This window comes from Rhinolophus sinicus, chromosome 9 (genome assembly GCF_057876585.1).
Source record: "Rhinolophus sinicus isolate RSI-liver-muscle chromosome 9, RSI-T2T, whole genome shotgun sequence".
Lineage (NCBI taxonomy): Eukaryota > Metazoa > Chordata > Mammalia > Chiroptera > Rhinolophidae > Rhinolophus > Rhinolophus sinicus.
In genome coordinates, this window is record NC_142509.1 from 11602816 (window position 1) to 11620395 (window position 17580).

The following is a 17580-nucleotide window of genomic DNA, read 5'->3' on the forward strand; positions in this document are numbered from 1 at the left end:
TCATAATGAGATTTAAAATATGTCATTTGTTGCGTTGTTTCCTCCATCAAGTAAACAGTATAATTTACTTATTCTATGTTCATTGAGCCTTCTTCCTGCTTTTGAATTGGCCACTGTGAAGCAAATGTTTTCAAAGGAAACTTTCTTATATACAAAATTTTTAGGTTTTTTAGGGGAAGAGAGAGTAAGATAAGGGCATTTATGGTTTTTTCCAAAAAGTATTATTCATGTACCTGAAGTTAAAAATTAAATAATCTGGAAAAGTCTAATGATGATCTCATGTGGGAAATATTTAAGTTCTCAGTTTTGGTGACCATAAGGAAAACCTTTCAAAATTAAATGCTTTTATTTATAGATGTCAGAATATGATACTGAAAATTGAATTTAACTTGCATATATAATAAGTAAGATGTCCAAAGTTACATATTTTTCATCCATGTTTTGTTGTATGTTAGCACGGTTCCTTTGAGGAAGTAGGCAGCTCTGAATCACTAAGTTTCATGTCATATTTCATAAAATTCTTCTATATGGTGAGTTAATTTTTAAGTGAAAATATCAAGTGCTTGTATGATGAAGCTTTACTGAATAGAAGAATATAAAATATATCTTCTTTATCTAGAGTACATGGTTGGCATGTTGTAATGAATTTATTAATCCCTCTACAGCCAAACATCTTTTCTTCTCACCATTAATTTCCATATGGTCTAACAATTCAACTATTTTTATTCTCATACGCAAAACACAATGTCACATATGTCTGTGCTGTTTTTTAAAAATGACCTTCAAAAGTTAACTGGTACCATGCATTAGAATGTATAATTGTTACTTGATTATGCTTCCACGAATAGTAACCTAGATAGTTAGGCTATTTCGTTGTTGTAAGTATCTTGTCAAGCTGCTTAGAAAATTTCAGACTACTTGGGATACTATTTACAACATGAAAGTAGTAATTTACTGCATTGTAATAATGCCATCGCATTTCTCTGCCTCACCATAAGTAGTCATTGATGCATTCCATTAGATTACCTTCTGTATTCTTGCCATATATGTCAGCCATTAACTATATTAAATGAGAATCATATTTTTTATAGCTAAGAGAGACTCTCAATCATACCCTCTAATTTTGCAAATGAGGAAATTGAGGCCCAATTTCTGAAGTGGCTTTTCCTAAGCTATATGAAATCTTAGAAGAAGCTACTAAGGACTTCAGTTTTGTGATTGCCAGCTTTTCCTGCATATCCTTGGAATTCGTTGTCTACAACAAATTTGAGAGATTGCTTAGTCTCCAGATAAGATCATTATTACCTACTGATGTAATCAATCCATTCCGGAAACTATTTATGCACATATTTCATATCTTGCTAATTTCTAATTTTTAATAATGTGCTCTTAAAATTCTTTTTAGCCAAAATTCTTGGTCCTTCATCTTAACCCACTCTCTTCCCTTGTTCTTTATTTAGAAAATGGCCAATTAAATTGTGATCTCTTTCCTTTCCTTAGGTTAAGTGATACCAATTCCTTTAGGTCTTTTCTTTAAAACTTTTAATTGTGGCTTTGCCCCTGCCCTTTAAAGTTTTAATTTTTTTAAAAAATTGTGAACCCAGAAATGTAAACCATGTCTTTCATAGTGAATAGATCCAAATTCAATAGGCATGTTTTGATCATTTAATGTGTAGTACATGGATATTAGGACATGCAGTGTATCATTTAATTCAGACAACCGTTATGTGAGGTAAATAGACTGGTTTACATTTTACAGATGATGAATCTAAGACTCCGAAATGTTAATTAAAGAGAAAGACCAGGATTTGAACCTCAGTCTAGTGTCTTTATCTATTCTTTCACCATTTTCTAATATGATTTCTACTTGGTTGGGTACTCTGAAATCTGCAAGCACATCCCAAATGTTAATAAAGAACTATAGAAATGCACTGAAACTAACAATCTAATTTCTTTGCGTGACTTCAGTGGACAGGGCCTAGGTAGCATTCATATATATGTAAAGATACACACAGAGTGAACTATAAGTGGAAGTCCCAAATCAAGAGCCCGTGAGGGAGAGTCCAGGCAACTGGGTGTAATCCTGGGCCAAGAGACTATATAGTGTAAGTGACAGTAAGAATATTTAACAGTTGGTATAGCATGGGCCCAATGCAGTTGGAACAGATACCTTGTCATGCAAACCTCAGTTAGCCATATTGGTGTGCCTCAGCTGAATATTAACCATGGATAAAACAAGTATCTGGGATGCCTTGAAGAATAGATTTTTAATGCCTGCCTGAGCCCTCAACTTCCTCCCTTATACTAATTATTATTTAGGGTAAGTTGTCTTAACCAATATAGGCATGTTGTGCCTCAGGTGTTCTCTCTGTTATCTTTTTATTCTATTCTCCAAGTAAACAAACTGGAAAAAGAAGTGCTATGTAGAAAAAACAAATCAGCTAGTGTGGTAAAGAAACACTTTTTTCAGTATGTGTTATGGTATTTATCTGGGTGGGAATACTTTTTCTTTTCTGAAAAATCATACTAATTTTTCCTCTGTATATCTCCTACTTTTCAGAAAACATAATGTATTTAGTTTGAAATCAATTAAAATGAATGAAAATCCTAGGAAATTCAGGAGTATGTCAAGGTAGAGGAAAAATTTTTACTGTCTCAAATGTTGAAAATTCAATAATTCTTAAAAGACCAAAGTTAGATAAGCCTTGACACTAATTATATTGAGTCCCACTACATAGAATGAAGCATTTATAAGTGCAGTGTCAATGGTAGTGAGTCTTAAAAGCATTCTGTATAGCAAATAAGCAAACATCAACTTTTAAGTGTTAATTTTAAATGGCAAATTTAAACCTAGCTGTTGCAAGAATTTATTCTAACATTTACTGTAATGAAAATCCTGTTCTGATTTTTCCCTTCTGTAAATATAGTTATGTTAGTGTAAGAATAATTGTTGCTTAATAAAATACTTAGTGTTATATTATTCCATAGTAAGCTTTAGAGTAGTTGAAATTAATGTTTCTTACTGAAGTTGGATTGTATTAACTACCTTTGTATTTTGACTAGAATTTATCAACACAATTGTTTATTTTTTCTGAAGATCAAATTTGTCATAAATATTTACAGTAATATGAAGGCTCCATTATGTCCCAGTTGGTGAGGTAAACAGTTGGTTTTAGGGGAATGCTTTCCTACCTCAAAATATCTCCTGTACTCTGATGCTTGAGATTCCACCATCAGAAATGCATTCCTCAGTATTAAATATCTCTTCCATTCAGTCCATTTAGAAAATGCTGTTACTAAAGAGGTGGGGTTGCATATTAACATTTGTAGAGCATCTGTGTATGAACAAAATACACAGGCAGATTGCGAACATCCTTACTTAAACCTCGTCACTCTTCTGCGAAATGTAGGTGTTGCTGTTCCCATGTTATAAATGAGTAAACTGTTGTTCATACCTGTTAAGTAACTTGTGTAAAGTATCTAGGCTAAAACCATGCTGAGATTCCTACTGAGATTTAAATCAGGTCTCTCTTTTCACTGCACTTCACCATATAGTTAAATATATGATTCATAGCATTAATTCTTTTAAAGATAATTTCCCCATGATACGTGGGTGAAGACTTCTCTAGAATTTGGCTTTTTTTTTTAAATTGGGGAATATTGGGGAACAGTGTGTTTCTACAGGACCCATGAGCTCGAAGTCATCGTCCTTCAGTCTAGTTGTGGAGGGCGCAGCTCAGTTCCAAGTCCAGTCGCCATTTTCAATCTTAGTTGCAGGGGGCACAGCCCACCATCCCATGTGGGAATTGAACCCGCAACCTTGTTGTTAAGAGCTTGTGCTCTAACTAACTGAGCTATCCGGCCGCCCCTTGGCTATCTGTTTTCATCTCTATTATTACCAAGCTAGAACAAGCTGCTATCTCTTGTTGGACCATTGTGATAGCATCTGTGTTTGCACCCTATCATAGAATATAACCCTCTAAACTGCCAAAATGAAGTAAAATGTAAATTGTAACATGTTACTCTTAGGTTAAAACTCTACAATAGATTTCTACTGTGTTTAGAGCTAAACCCGAACTACTGCTTACCAAGGCGTGTGAGGGCCCTACACTATCTGGACTTATCTACCTCTTCTGCATCATGTCATGATGGATAATCTTCTCACTCCTATGCTCTGGCTTTCAGTTGTTTCCTAAAGACCCTAAGTTCTTTCCTGCAACAAGGCATTGAACTTTGATCAGCCCGTAACTATTCACACTGAGCACTTGCTGTGTCTGGTGTTTTTTCAGATTTCAGGACATAGTTTAGATATCACATCCTGAGACGGGCTTTCCTGACCACTCTAAATGAAGTATGGTCTTGCTTATTTCTTTATTGTACAAAAGTACTTTATTTCTGTATTTACGTATTTTGAAAAGTATTTGTTTCCTCACCAGAAATAAATGCTGACAAGTCAGAGGTTTGATGGTCCTTGCATCTCTGATGCCTTCTCCAGTGCTTAGTACTATTTAAGTGCTCAGTAATTACCTGGTGAATGCATGAGAGAGAAGAACAAATTTTTGTCTCAGAAATTTGATCCTATATATACAGGGATATTCTTTTTCTCTTATTCTCCTTCTTCAGGCTTGTCAGGAATTGTTGATTTTTGTTAACCCTTGAATAGCAATAGTTAATAGTAATAATTACTAAGATTAGAAATTAGTCGCAACTTACAATTTAGGCAGATGTAAATAATGAGTTGTTTGTTTTGTTCTTTAAAAAATAATTGAACTTCTAAAATACTCTGATCATCTACATTATTCAGTCTATTTGGAACTTGGATGATTAAGGCTATTTTTTTTACATACGAAATTTAAAGTTCTTTAATATCTGCTAAAAATGAGGTATTTTGCTATTTTTAGAATTTTACTCAGTGAATTTAACACAGTTTTGGATGATTTGCAAATTATTTAATTTCATGAATGAAAATTTATAAAATGCAGACTTTTCCTGGCACACAAGCATTTTGAACAAGTTGAAAGAAATCAATTCACTGATATATGAGGAAGTGAATTTTGAAATCTAGTCACCAGCATTTACTTGTGGAGGCTCTGAAGATTACTGCATTTATGTGATTGGTTGTTAATATGTATTTCGGTGAGCAAGACTGCTTAGATAGAAGAGAATGTGATTACTTTTTTAAATTAACGAACTTCACAGTTTTAGGTTCACAGCAAAATTGAGGGGAAAGTACAAGGTTCCCATATACCCCTTGTCCCCACATATGCACAGCCTCCTCCACTGTGGACTGCCCCCACCAACGTGATACATTTGTTACAATTGATGAGCCTATGTTGACATACCATTGTCATCAAAGGTGTACTCAAGGTGTACATTCTACCGATTTGGGTAAATTTGTAATGACATATCCACCATTATAGTATCATATAGAATGGTTTCACTGCCCTAAAAATCATCTGTGCTCCACCTATCATCTCTCACTTCCCACTAACTCCTGGTAACCACTGATCTTTTTACTGTCTCCATAGTTTTGTCTTTTCCAGAATGTCATATGGAATCATACAGAATGTAGCCTTCTCAGGTTGGCATCTTTTGCTTATTAATATGCATTTAAGTTTTTTCCATATTTTTTATAGCTTGATAGCTTGTTTATTTTTATTATTGACTAGTATTACACTGTCTGTGTATCACAGTTTATTCATGCATTCGCCTGCTGAAGGGCATCTTGATTGCTTCCAAGTATTGGCAATTATAATTAAAGCTGCTGTAAACATTTATATGCAGGTTTTTGTGTGGACATAACTTTTCAGTTCATTTGGGTAAACACCACGGAGTACATTTGCTGGAATCCTATGATTAGAGTATGTTTAGTTTTATAAGAAACTGACAAACTGTCTTCCAAAGAGGCTGTACCATTTTGTATTCGTGCCAGCACTGAAGGAAACTTCTTGTTGCTTCACATCCTCGTCAGCATTTGGGATTACCAGTGTTCTGAATTTTTGTCATTCTAGTAGGTGTGTAGTGGTATCTTGTTTTTACTTGCATTTCCCTGATGACATATGATGTGGAACTTCTTTTGGTAGGCTTATTTGTCATCTGTGTATCTTTTTAGTGAGGTATCTGTTAAGGTCCTTGACGCATGTTTGAATCAGTTGTTTGGTTTCCGATTTTTGATCTTTAAGAGCTCTTTGCATATTTTGGATAACTATCCCTTATCAGACATATCTTGTGAATGTTTTCTCCAATTCTGTAACTTGTCTTTTTATTTTCTTGACAGTGTCTTTGACAGAGCAGGAAATTTTAATTTTAGGAAATCCAGCTTATCTATTGTTTCTTTTACGGATCATGCCTTTGGTGGTATAGCTGAAAAGAGTCATCACCAAGCCCAAGGTCATCTATATTTTCTCCTATGTTATCTTCTAGGAGTTTTATTATTTGCATTTCACTTTAAAGTCTGTAATCCATTTTGAGTTAGTTTTTGTGAAAGGTGTAAAGTCTGTATGTCTAGATTCTTTTTTTGTTTTGCCTCTGGATGTCCAGTTGTTCCAGCACCGTTTGTTAAAAAGACTGCCGTTTCTCTATTGTATTGTCCTTGCTCCTTTGTTAAAGATCAGCTGACTATGTTTAAGTAGGTCTATCTCTAGGCTCTCTATTCTGTTCCATCGATGTATTTGTCTGTTCCTTAGCCAATATTGCACTATGGTAAAACTTGAAGTAAGACATTCTGAGTCTCCCAGCTTTGTTCTTCTCTTTCAATATTTTGTTAGCTATTCTGCATCTTTAGCCTCTCCAAATAAACCGTAGAATCAGTTTGTTGATATCCACAAAAATAACTTGTTTTGATTGTGTTTTGATTGTAATAGCATTGTGAATGTATAAATCAAGTTAGAAAGAACTGACATCTTGAAAATACTGAATCTGTCTACCAGTGAAATCTCTTCATTTATTTAGTTCTTCTTTGATTTCTTTTACTGGAGTTTTGCAGTTTTCCTCATATAGATCTTGCACATATTTTGTTAGATTTATACCTAAGGATTTCATTTTTGGGGGTGCTAAAGTAAATAGTACTGTGTGTTTTATATTAAATACCATTTATTCACTGTTGGTATATTGGAAAGCAATTGACTTGTATATTAACTTTATATTTTGCTATTTTACTGTAATCATTTGTTATTCCAGGAGTTTTTTTTAAATTAAAGTTTATTGGGGTAACAATTGTGGGTAAAGTTACACAGATTTCAGGTGTACAATTCTGTAATACATCATCTATATATCACATTGTGTGTTCACCACCCAGAGTCAGTTCTCCTTCCATCACCATATATTTGATCACCTTTACCTTCATCTACCACCCCCCAACCCCCTTACCCTCTAGTAACCACTAAACTATTGTCTGTGTCTGTGAGGTTTTGTTCCCTCATTTGTTTGTCTTGTTCTCTTGTTGTTTTCAGTTTTATATCCCACATATCGGTGAAATCATATGGTTCTTCACTTTTACTGTCTGACTTACTTTGCTTAGCACTTTTTCTGTCTGACTTATTTCAAGATCCATCCATATTATCACAAATGGTACTATTTCATCTTTTCTTATGGCAGACAGTATTCCATTGTGTATATATACCACATCTTCTTTATCCAATCATCTATCGAAGGGCTCTTTGGTCGTTTATTCCAGGAATTTGTTGGTTGATTTTTTTTTTGGCATATTCTACCTAGATGATCATGCCAACTGTGTACAAAGAAAGTTTTAATTTTTTATTCCCAATCTGTATATCTTTTAGTTCTTTTTCTTCTCTTATTGCATTAGCTAGGAATTCAGTACAGTGTTGAAAAGCAGTGGTGAAAGGAGACATCCTTACCTTAGTCCTGATCTTAATTGGAAAGCTTTAAGTTTCTGAACATTAACTATGATATTAGCTGTAAATTTATAATAGATATTCTTTATCAAGTTGAGGAAATTCTCTATTCCTAGTTTACTAAAAGACTTTTTATCATGAATGCATATTAGATTTTGTCAAATGCTTTTCTGTATCTGTTGATGGGGATCATGTGAGTTTTCTTCTTTAGCCTGTTGATATGGATTACATTAATTGATTTTTGAATGTTGAATCAGTCGTGCATACCTGGGATAGATTCGACTTGCTGGCGGTGTATGATTATTTTTGTATGTTGTTGGATTCTATTAGCTATTATTTTGTTGAGGAGTTTTGCACTGATATTCACAAGAGATATTGGTCTGTAGTTTTCCTTTAATTTCCCATCCTCACAGAATGAATTAGGAAGTATTTCCTCCAGTTCAATTTTTGAAAGAGATTATAGAGAATTGTTATAATTTCTTCCTTAAATGTTTGGTACAATTCACAAGTGAACCCATCGTGGCATGTTGCTTTCTCTTTGGAAGATTATTAATTATTGATTCAATTTCTTTAATAGATATAAGCCTATTCAGATTGTCCATCTGTTCTTGTATGAGTTTGGAAGGTTGTGTCTTTCAAGGAATTGGTCCATTTCATTTAGATTATGAAATTTGTGGGCATAGAGTTTATAGTATAGGATTCCTTTATATGTTTATAAGATCTGCTGTGATGTTCCCTCTTCATTTCTGATGTTAGTAATTTGTATCCTCTCATTTTTTTCTTACTTAGCTTGGATAGAGGTTTATGGTTCTGTTGATCTTTTCAAAGAACCAGCTTTTGGTTTTGTTGGTTTTTCTTTGTTGATTTCCTACTTTCAAGTTCATTGATTTCTGCTATAATTTTCTTTGTTTCCTTGATTCTGTTTTTTTGTTTGTTTGTTTTAATTTGTCCTTCTTTTCCTATTTTCCTTAGATGGAATTTTAGACAATTAAGTTTTGATCTTTCTTCTTTTCTAATATATGCGTTCAGTGCTATGTGTAGTCCACTGAGCACTGCTTTCACTGCATTTCACACATTTTGATACTTTTTTTTTTTTTTTTTTTAGTTAAAAGTAGTTTAACATTTTTCCTGGGTTTTCTTCTTTGACCCATGTGTTATCTAGAAGTGTCTTGCTTAGTCTCCAAGTATTTGGGGACCTTCTTATTATCTTTTTGTTATTGATTTCTAGTTTAATTGCATTGTGGTTTGAGAGCAGACATTGTTTGTTTTTGGAGTTAAAAGTAGTTTAAAATTTTTAGTTAAAAGTAGACATTTTAACTAAAAGTAGTTAATGTACACATTTTATTTAACAAATTCAGGCCATAGAATACTTATAACTTAAACCCCCTCTATATACTATATACTTATATCCCAGGGGAAACGAAGTAAATGCTTGGTTGGAAATGTTTTTCGGTGACTTCTTTATAAAATTTTCAGTTATCTTTTACTTTTTACATTAGGATTGTATCTAAAGAGATCATCAGCAAGAGACTCTTTTGCATGTTGGTTTTGCACCTCATTTCCTGCCTTTATGACTCCTTTAATTCTGCATTCTTTCAAGCATGATGAGCTGTTAGATCTGATCCTCCAGTGATGTGAGGAAGTTTTTCTGATCCAGGAAATGTGACCTTTCTGAATTTCTTGAAATTCTTTAGTTGATACAATCATCATTTGCACTGGATGCATTTCTGGAAACATGGTTACTAACTACCAATGATCTAAAAATTCAATCATAGCACCTTCCTTGGAAGCATCTTAGCATCAGCCTGAAGCTTGTCATTGTTAGACGGTTCTTCTTTAGTCTTATCATTGTAATTCTTTCTTGAGCTCATATTTTTTCTCAATTTCCTTTTATGAAGATATATTATTACTGTCTGGGTTTCTTTCATCATTACAAAAGCCATTTGTTTCTATATCCAATCTTAGCCGTTTTCTAATATTGACATTTTCCTCTGGTTTTTGAACTTTATATTCAATTTCTAACTCTGGTTTTGTGTTCTTGAATAACTGTTCCAATACGTCACTTCCTATGGCTAAATCATCAATTTTCCTTTTTTCTTATCTTATTTTTCTGTACAAAGAGATTTATGGGCAGAATTTGTCACAGTGGATTTTAAATCTGTATCTATGCTGTAAATAGGTTATCTGTTTTTTTCCCCATAGGCTCATTCTGAGATACATGCTAATCCTTATTTTTCCATATTGAGGGTGTAACAGGTTGAGTTTGTTCTAAAAGAGAACAAGACATTGCCATTCTTGCTGATTTCTATGAAGAAATTTCATGATTTTCTTTATTTCTTTCCCTTTTTTTGGTGGATGGCTGAAAGTAGTTTTTGATGGAGTTGGTCTGCAGCTGCTGGGAAGCCCAATCTCTTGTGTTGACACCCGGGAACTTAGCTGGTGAACACTGACAGTTTGGGATTTTCATTATAACCAAAGTATTTGATACTGCAGTATTATTTTTTAGAAGATTTTTATTAAAATATAGCTAACATACAATATTATATTAGTTTCAGGTGTACACCATAGTTACTCAATATTTATATACATAAAGAAGTGATCACCATGACAATCCAGCAACCATCTCACTCCATACCATCTATCACAATATTGCTGACTATATTTCCTGTGCTGTAAATTATGTCCCCCAGACTTACTTGTTTTATACCCGGAAATTTGAACCTTTTCCCTTTTAAAATTTTTCAATTACAGTTGACATTCAGTATTATTTTATATTAATTTCAGGTGTACAGCATATGATTTGACATTTATGTAACTTAAGAAGTGATCCCTCTGACTAGTACCCACCGAGCACAATACATAGTTATTACCATTTTGTTGACTATATTCCCTATGTTTTACTTTGCATCCCCATGACTTTTGTAACTACTATTTTGTACTTCTTAATCCCTTCACTTTTTTCACCCAGACCTTCAAAGTTCCTCCCATCTATCCACCCTAATAAATCTAGTACCCATCTGACACCATGGCCTGGCCATGACTACAATGGAGGAACTGTTGTGCAAGGCCTGACCCTACAGAGCAGGATTCTCTTTAGCAGGGTTCTCGTGCTTGCCCAGTCTGCTCTTTGGGTGTGTCATTCTCGGAGGGGGCCAGGTGATGCTTTGGCTCAGTCTGAAGCTGGTTACTGGGTGTACCAGCCCCAGGGCCTCCTGGGAGGGTTCCTGCTGCAGGCCAATTATAGCCTCATCCTGTGCCCTGCCCAGGGCCACCTGGCATGGGCCACAAAGCAGTCCACCACTTGCTCTGGGTTTGTTGGTGCTTTGGGAGGCCATGTCACAAACTGAAGCTGACTGTGTCCAGTGCCAGCCTTAGGGCTGATCAGCCAGAAGTATGGGACACACCAAAGTCAGATGATCCTTGTGTGGGTTTTGGGAACCTTTGAGAGATGGGAAAGTCTGCTGCATAAGCCATGACAGGCTATTTGTATGGAAAAGCCACTGGAAGTGGCTTGGTTGTGCCTCAACATTGGGTGTGGCCGGGACTCAGGGAATCACTAGGGTGGGGGGAACAGTATTAGCCAGGATGATGGAAACTCAGATATGACAACTACTGGTGTCTACACGCCAAGAGTAGAAAGGGCTCAACAAAGAAACAGTGGCTTCCGCCAGTTCTTCCGTCCAGGAGAAAGTTGCCCCTCCATCCCTGTTCTTGGAGCCAGACAATTCAATTTTCCCCAATATATCCCTGGCGTCTTTCAAGCTGCTATCCCAACTCTGGAGCTGAGAGACAGTCATTCCCTCAGTGAGTAAGTCTGTGTGTGGGCCCTTTATGGGGAGTACCTGGGACTCCAGCTACCCTTGTCTCACTCAGCCACAGTCTCCACTGGTTTTCACATCCAGAAGTTATGGAACTTCTTTTCCCGGCACTAGAACCCTGGGTTTGGGGGCCCGTTGTGTGGTTGGGACCCCTTGCTCATCGGGGGTGGGGGGAACCTCTGCAGCTGAGATATTCCTTCTGTTTTTAATGGTCACATGCGGATGTGAGACCAACCCATTCTGTGTTCTGACCCTCCTACCAGTCTCAAGGTGGTTTCTTCTGTAGGTCTTTAGTTGAAGGGCTTTGGTTCAGCTAGACTTCAGGCGATTGTCAGTGATGGTTGTTCTGTTGTTTAGTTGTAATTTTGATGTGGTTGTGAGAGGATGTGAGCACACCATTTTTCTACTCTACCATCTTGATCGGAAATCCAATACTGCAGTATTATTATTAGAGTTTATTTTGCTGGGTTCCTTCACAGTGGATGTTTCTTGTGAAGGCATTTTGAATTTTTGTTCCATTCTGGAGATTCTGATTTCTTTTGGCCTTTCACTCAAATCCCTGACACTGTATTTAAAATTCAAATTTGTTAACATTTGTTTTATGGCCCATAGTGTGGTGCATCTTGGCAGTGATCCCAGTGAGCTTGAGAGGGATGTTGTTGGATATAGTAATCTATAGCTGTCTATTATATACATTTAATGTTGAGTTCAAATGCTGGATCTGTCCATTTCTGTTTGAGGGATGTTGAATTCTCCAACTGTAATTCTCCATCTATTTCCTCTTGCAGTTCTATCAGTTTTTGCCTCACATATTTTGATTCTCTGTTGTAGATATATACACATTATGGATTGTTGTCTTCTTGGAGATGTATCCCTTTTATTATTATGTAATGCCCTTCTTCCCTGACAACTTTCCTTGGTGTGAAGCTGGGTCTATGTGAAATTAATGTAGCTACTTCCATTTTCTTTTCATTAGTGCTAGCATTGTACATCTTTCTCCATTAAATTTATAAAATTTATAATTTATGTAAAATTTATAATTTATATAAAATCTTCATATTAAAATTAAAAATTTACTCTCCAAAACTGCAGTTAATATTTCAATCAATATGGAAAACAACCACTGACCTTTGAAGATATATTATCTCTTCCTTGGTTGAAACTGGTATGTTTAAAAGTAATCAATAAGAATTTATTTTTGTCCTTTTATTTGCTGAGCTTTTGGTGACCAGTCATTTGTTCCGCTAAATATCCTGAGATTTTGTTTTGAATCTTTGTTCCCTAATTGTGATATGTTCAGCCCAGAAAAAGTGTGTTACATTAATAAAGAATAGTAATGGCTAACATGTGATGGGCCAGCCGCCACAAGTCGATAGGTTCCCGAATGGGGGAGTGGGAATGAATAAAAGACACTCTCACATATGATGGCGATCACGGACTTCAGTGATCCTGAAGACACTAAGTTTATTTTACTGCACCCATATAAGCAGTTTGAGCACGTGCAAGTATGTATTAACATAACAAATGTAAATTATTTAACTTTCACATAGAGGATACAACATTCACCGAAACTCTCACAAGTAATTATCTTATCAATTGCCCTGATAGGCATCAGCCTTCTGTGTCCAACTGGCCGCTCCCACCAAATTCCTCAGCAGCTTACAAGCTCAAGCTCCCCTCAGGTGCAGGCAGAGACAATTGCCTCAGGGGGAGGAAACAGGTAGCATAAACCGAGCCATTCTGTAAAGCTCAGTGTTTCCTGTAACCATGGCTCCCCACACTAACATGTATTGAGCCATTTCTATTACCTGGTACTCTATTAAGCACTTCATATTAATGTATTTCATTTAATTCTTAAACAGTCAGGATTCACAATTGGGACATTATGATCCTAGAGTCTAGTTTTTAGCTGTTTCTTTATTTCACGATTTGGTAAAGCTATAAGGCTTGCTGTGCTGTACCTAATGGTATCTATAAACATTTAAAAAAATAGTACAGGCCAAATCAAAATCAGAAGATAGAATAGATAAATTTAAAATACTGTGGATGATGGCAGCAAGACCTTATCCAAATGCAAATTTAAATGATTTAATATGACACTTATTTTAATCCCTGCTCTTTCACATACTTATGTGAGATTTTGAGCAACCTACTTAGTCTGATTAGATCCATAGAGAAGGAAATAAAATCTTATGTTACTTCTTTTGACAATACACTGTAATCTCAGGTGAGAGTCCCAAACGTGGAGTAGATGTTTGCAGTACAGTATATAAATGATAAAAGAGGATCCCCTCCAACATATTAGCAAACAAGCAAGCAAAGAAAAAAAATCTCCTATAAACTAATAATTAAAAGCTATCATTTAAAAATTTTTCTTACAATTAGGGTCACGTGTACAAAGCAATGTAATAGTTAGACATGTACACCCCTCACGAAGTGATAATCCCCTCCCCCAATCTACTACCCTCTGACATCGTATAAAGCTGTTATAATTCTATTGACTATTCCCTATGCTGTACTCCACATCCTGTGACCATATATGTGTGTGTGTGTGTGTGTGTGTGTGTGTGTGTGTGTGTGTATATATAATTATAGTTGACATTCATTATATTCAGCTTTAGCTTCAGGTGTACACTGTGCAGTGGTCAGGCATCTACACTATCCATGAAGTGGTCTCCCTAATAACACAAGTGTCCATCGGATACCCTATAAAATCTTTACAACATTATTGATTATATTCTCCAAACTGTCTTTTGTATCCCCGTGGCAATATTGTGGTTACTAATTTGTGCTTTCAAATCCCCTCACCTTCTCCCTCATCCCCATCTCCCTCCCATCTAGCAACCCTCAGTTTTTTTGCTATATCTCTGAGACTGTTTTTGACTAGTTTGCTCATTTATTCTATTCTTTAGATTCCACGTATAAGTGAGATCACATGGTATTTGTCTTTCTCTGTCTGACTTATTTCACGTAGCATAATATTCTCTAGGTCCATCCATATTGTTGCAAATGGTAAGATTTCATTCTTCTTTTTGGCTGAGTAATACTCCATTGTATAAATGTACCACAGTTTCTTAATCCGGTCTTGTACCGATGGGCATTTTGGTTGTTTCCAAGTCTCAGCTAGCGCTGCAATAAACATAGGGGTGCTTATATTTTTTCAAAGTAGCGTAAAAGCCATAATTTTAATGGAAAAAATGAACTGGTTTTTGGTTAGGAATAGGCAATTCACACCAAATTGGTATTATCACTCTGGAGACCAGTTTTGCAAATTTGAAGTAAAGTTGATGGTGGTCATACATTATGAATAGGAGTTTCATTTGCAGACAGCTCCTGTGGAGAATCTCTTGAACATCCATCATGTTTGAGACATGAAAATGTTCATTGTAGCACTTCATGCAAAAATGCCACGTGTGAAATACTCCTCTTTCATAGGGGAATGAAAAAATAAATTGGGGTTTTATTCCTATGATAAATTACACTTCAGTATTTATCTAATAATAAAGCTATCTGTATCAACATGGAAAAACATGAACATGATGTGAAGTGAAAATTCCTGTTCAAAAAGATGTGAATCATATGATACAATTTATATACAGATTCAAAACAATAATGTACATTATTTATGGATATATTAATATATATTAAAGATATGAAACATGCATGTATGCATAATAACAATACACATCAACTCCATTTCTTACTTTTAGAAGAAGAACAGGAGAGAGAATGGAGCTTTATTTCTGTAATAATTGATTCTTTTAAAAAAAAAATCCAGCTTTAAAACCAAAAGTCAACATATGTTTAATCTCTGTGATAGAGACATAGGTATGTGTTAAATTAGTTTTTGTACTTTTCCTGGTATTTGAAGTGTTGCATAATTTTTAATGCGTCTAAGTGTGAAAGAAAAAATAATTGCCACTTCGTGATTAGAAGTTTGTCTTTATTTTTTCTGCCTTTGTTGTTTATTTTTATGTTTATGTTTATTTTATTTTTTTTGTCATCCCAAAAGAACAAGTATTTAACTCTCTGTGGTCATTCAGGAAAGCTTTGGTAGAAGGCATCTATTGAATTGAGAATACAAGGGAGCTTACTTTAGCCAAGAGTAAAAGAGTGACTTTCCAGGGCAAAAGAAATACCACTGAAAAATCATGGAGTCAAGAAAAGGAAAATACATCTCATAAATTGAAGAAATGGAAGTAATTGAGCATAACTGGAAGCAAAGAAAGGGTATGGAGGAATAGCGATTGTTATCAGACTATCAATTTAGACAGGACTCAGGTGACCAGGTGATGAAAGCCATGATATGTGCAAATATGTTTGGACTTAATCCTGTGGATCAATGGTCCCCAATTTAGTCTGATTATTAGAATTAATTGGATCCCATTCCAGATTGGTTGCACTAGCATATCTTGGAATAGGGACTTTAAGAGTAGCATACTGTTCCTCAAAAGAGTTTGCCTCATCTAGTCTCTTATTTCATTCTAACAACCCCCTGAAAGAGAAGATCTACATAATGGAGAATTGCTGTCCAAAGCAGGATTAGACAAGTTTATCATGTTAGTTTTCAACATACCTGTGTTTAGAATTCACCTTTCCTGTGAAGTGATACCTTCTGTTTCTGCCCCATTTGGCTGAGGCAAAGGGAGAAGAACTACACTAAAGTGTTGTCTTCCATTCTGAGATGGTTACGCTGGAGGCTTATTCTCCTAGTCCCTCCAGATTTTTATGATATGAAAGTCTCCATACAAACCTAGATTAAATTGCAAAACTAAATGGTGTGCATTCGGGACATGTTTATCCTTGTTGACCATGGCAACTTTTTAAGGATTTTTGGCAGTGTGATTTGGTAAGCTTTGTGTTTTTGCATTATAGGGGAGGGGAACAGGGGAGAAGATAAAAGGCAAGGAGCATCAGCAATATTCCAAGTATAAAATCATGTCAATCCTTACTAAAGCTGTGGCTATAAGGAAGTGATAGATTCAAGGGGAAATTAGAAGATAGTATGTAAGTTTTCATTTTTAGTGATTTTGTGAGATTGGGCAAGGAAAGGAAGAAACCCTGAGAAGTGAGGAGAAATAATGGGTTCTAGGTAATATATACATATCACATCCTTATAGATGAAGACTTAAGTAGTCCTAATTTTTTAGTATATTTTCAATCTCAGTCACAGAAAATGTTGGTGATAACTAACCAATAACCTGATTTTATTTGTCTTTAGTTTTTGATAGTATTCTCTCACCCAAAATTATTTTATGGTTCTTTCTGTGGGTTTAAGGTCAAACGCTCTCTTAACCGTCTAACAGTTATTCCCAAATAGAGCCAGTGGACTTTGATCAATGGTGGGAAGAGGGTTAATGGAGAGTTATTTGCCATTATTAACCTTCTAATGTAATATAACTTACTAGATTGTTTTGGAGTTGAACTGTTTACTATTAAGTTAATAGAAACTTTTTGTTAGAAATTATAAAAACTCAAGAATGAAATAACATTTCAGAATACGGCCTGATTCATAAGCATTTCCTAATAGAGATGAATTATAGAAGTCTTTTTTTCTTATCCGTAGGGCAAAAGTTGGATTGTTAAAAGAAGTTATGAAGATTTTCGAGTGCTTGATAAACATCTTCATCTATGTATTTATGACCGACGATTCTCCCAGCTCTCAGAGCTTCCCCGTTCTGATGCCCTGAAGGACAGTCCGGAGGTAATCACTATATATAAATTAGCAGAAATTTTTGCCTGTATACTAAATAAAAGCTTACATTGAACATTCAGGATGATTCCTGGGATTATTTAATTATTGCATGACTGAGAAATTAATAATGCTATGTGGGATGTTTAATAAAGGAGACTCAGTGTAAATTTTATAAGGAAAAACCTCATATCATAATATATAAGTGGGCAAT

At 35.2% G+C, this 17580-nt stretch overlaps 1 protein-coding gene across 4 annotated transcripts in view; it reads left to right on the forward strand.

Annotated features, from left to right (window-relative positions):
* The window catches only part of ARHGAP32 (Rho GTPase activating protein 32), a 330288-nt gene that overhangs the window by 193057 nt on the left and 119651 nt on the right, over positions 1–17580 (forward strand). For all 4 annotated transcript variants that reach the window (XM_019713045.3, XM_074321761.2, XM_088800825.1 and 1 more), the window contains one exon: positions 17241–17378. In XM_019713045.3, the coding sequence (XP_019568604.3) occupies positions 17241–17378 (138 nt within the window). The remainder of the gene's footprint in view (positions 1–17240; positions 17379–17580) is intronic.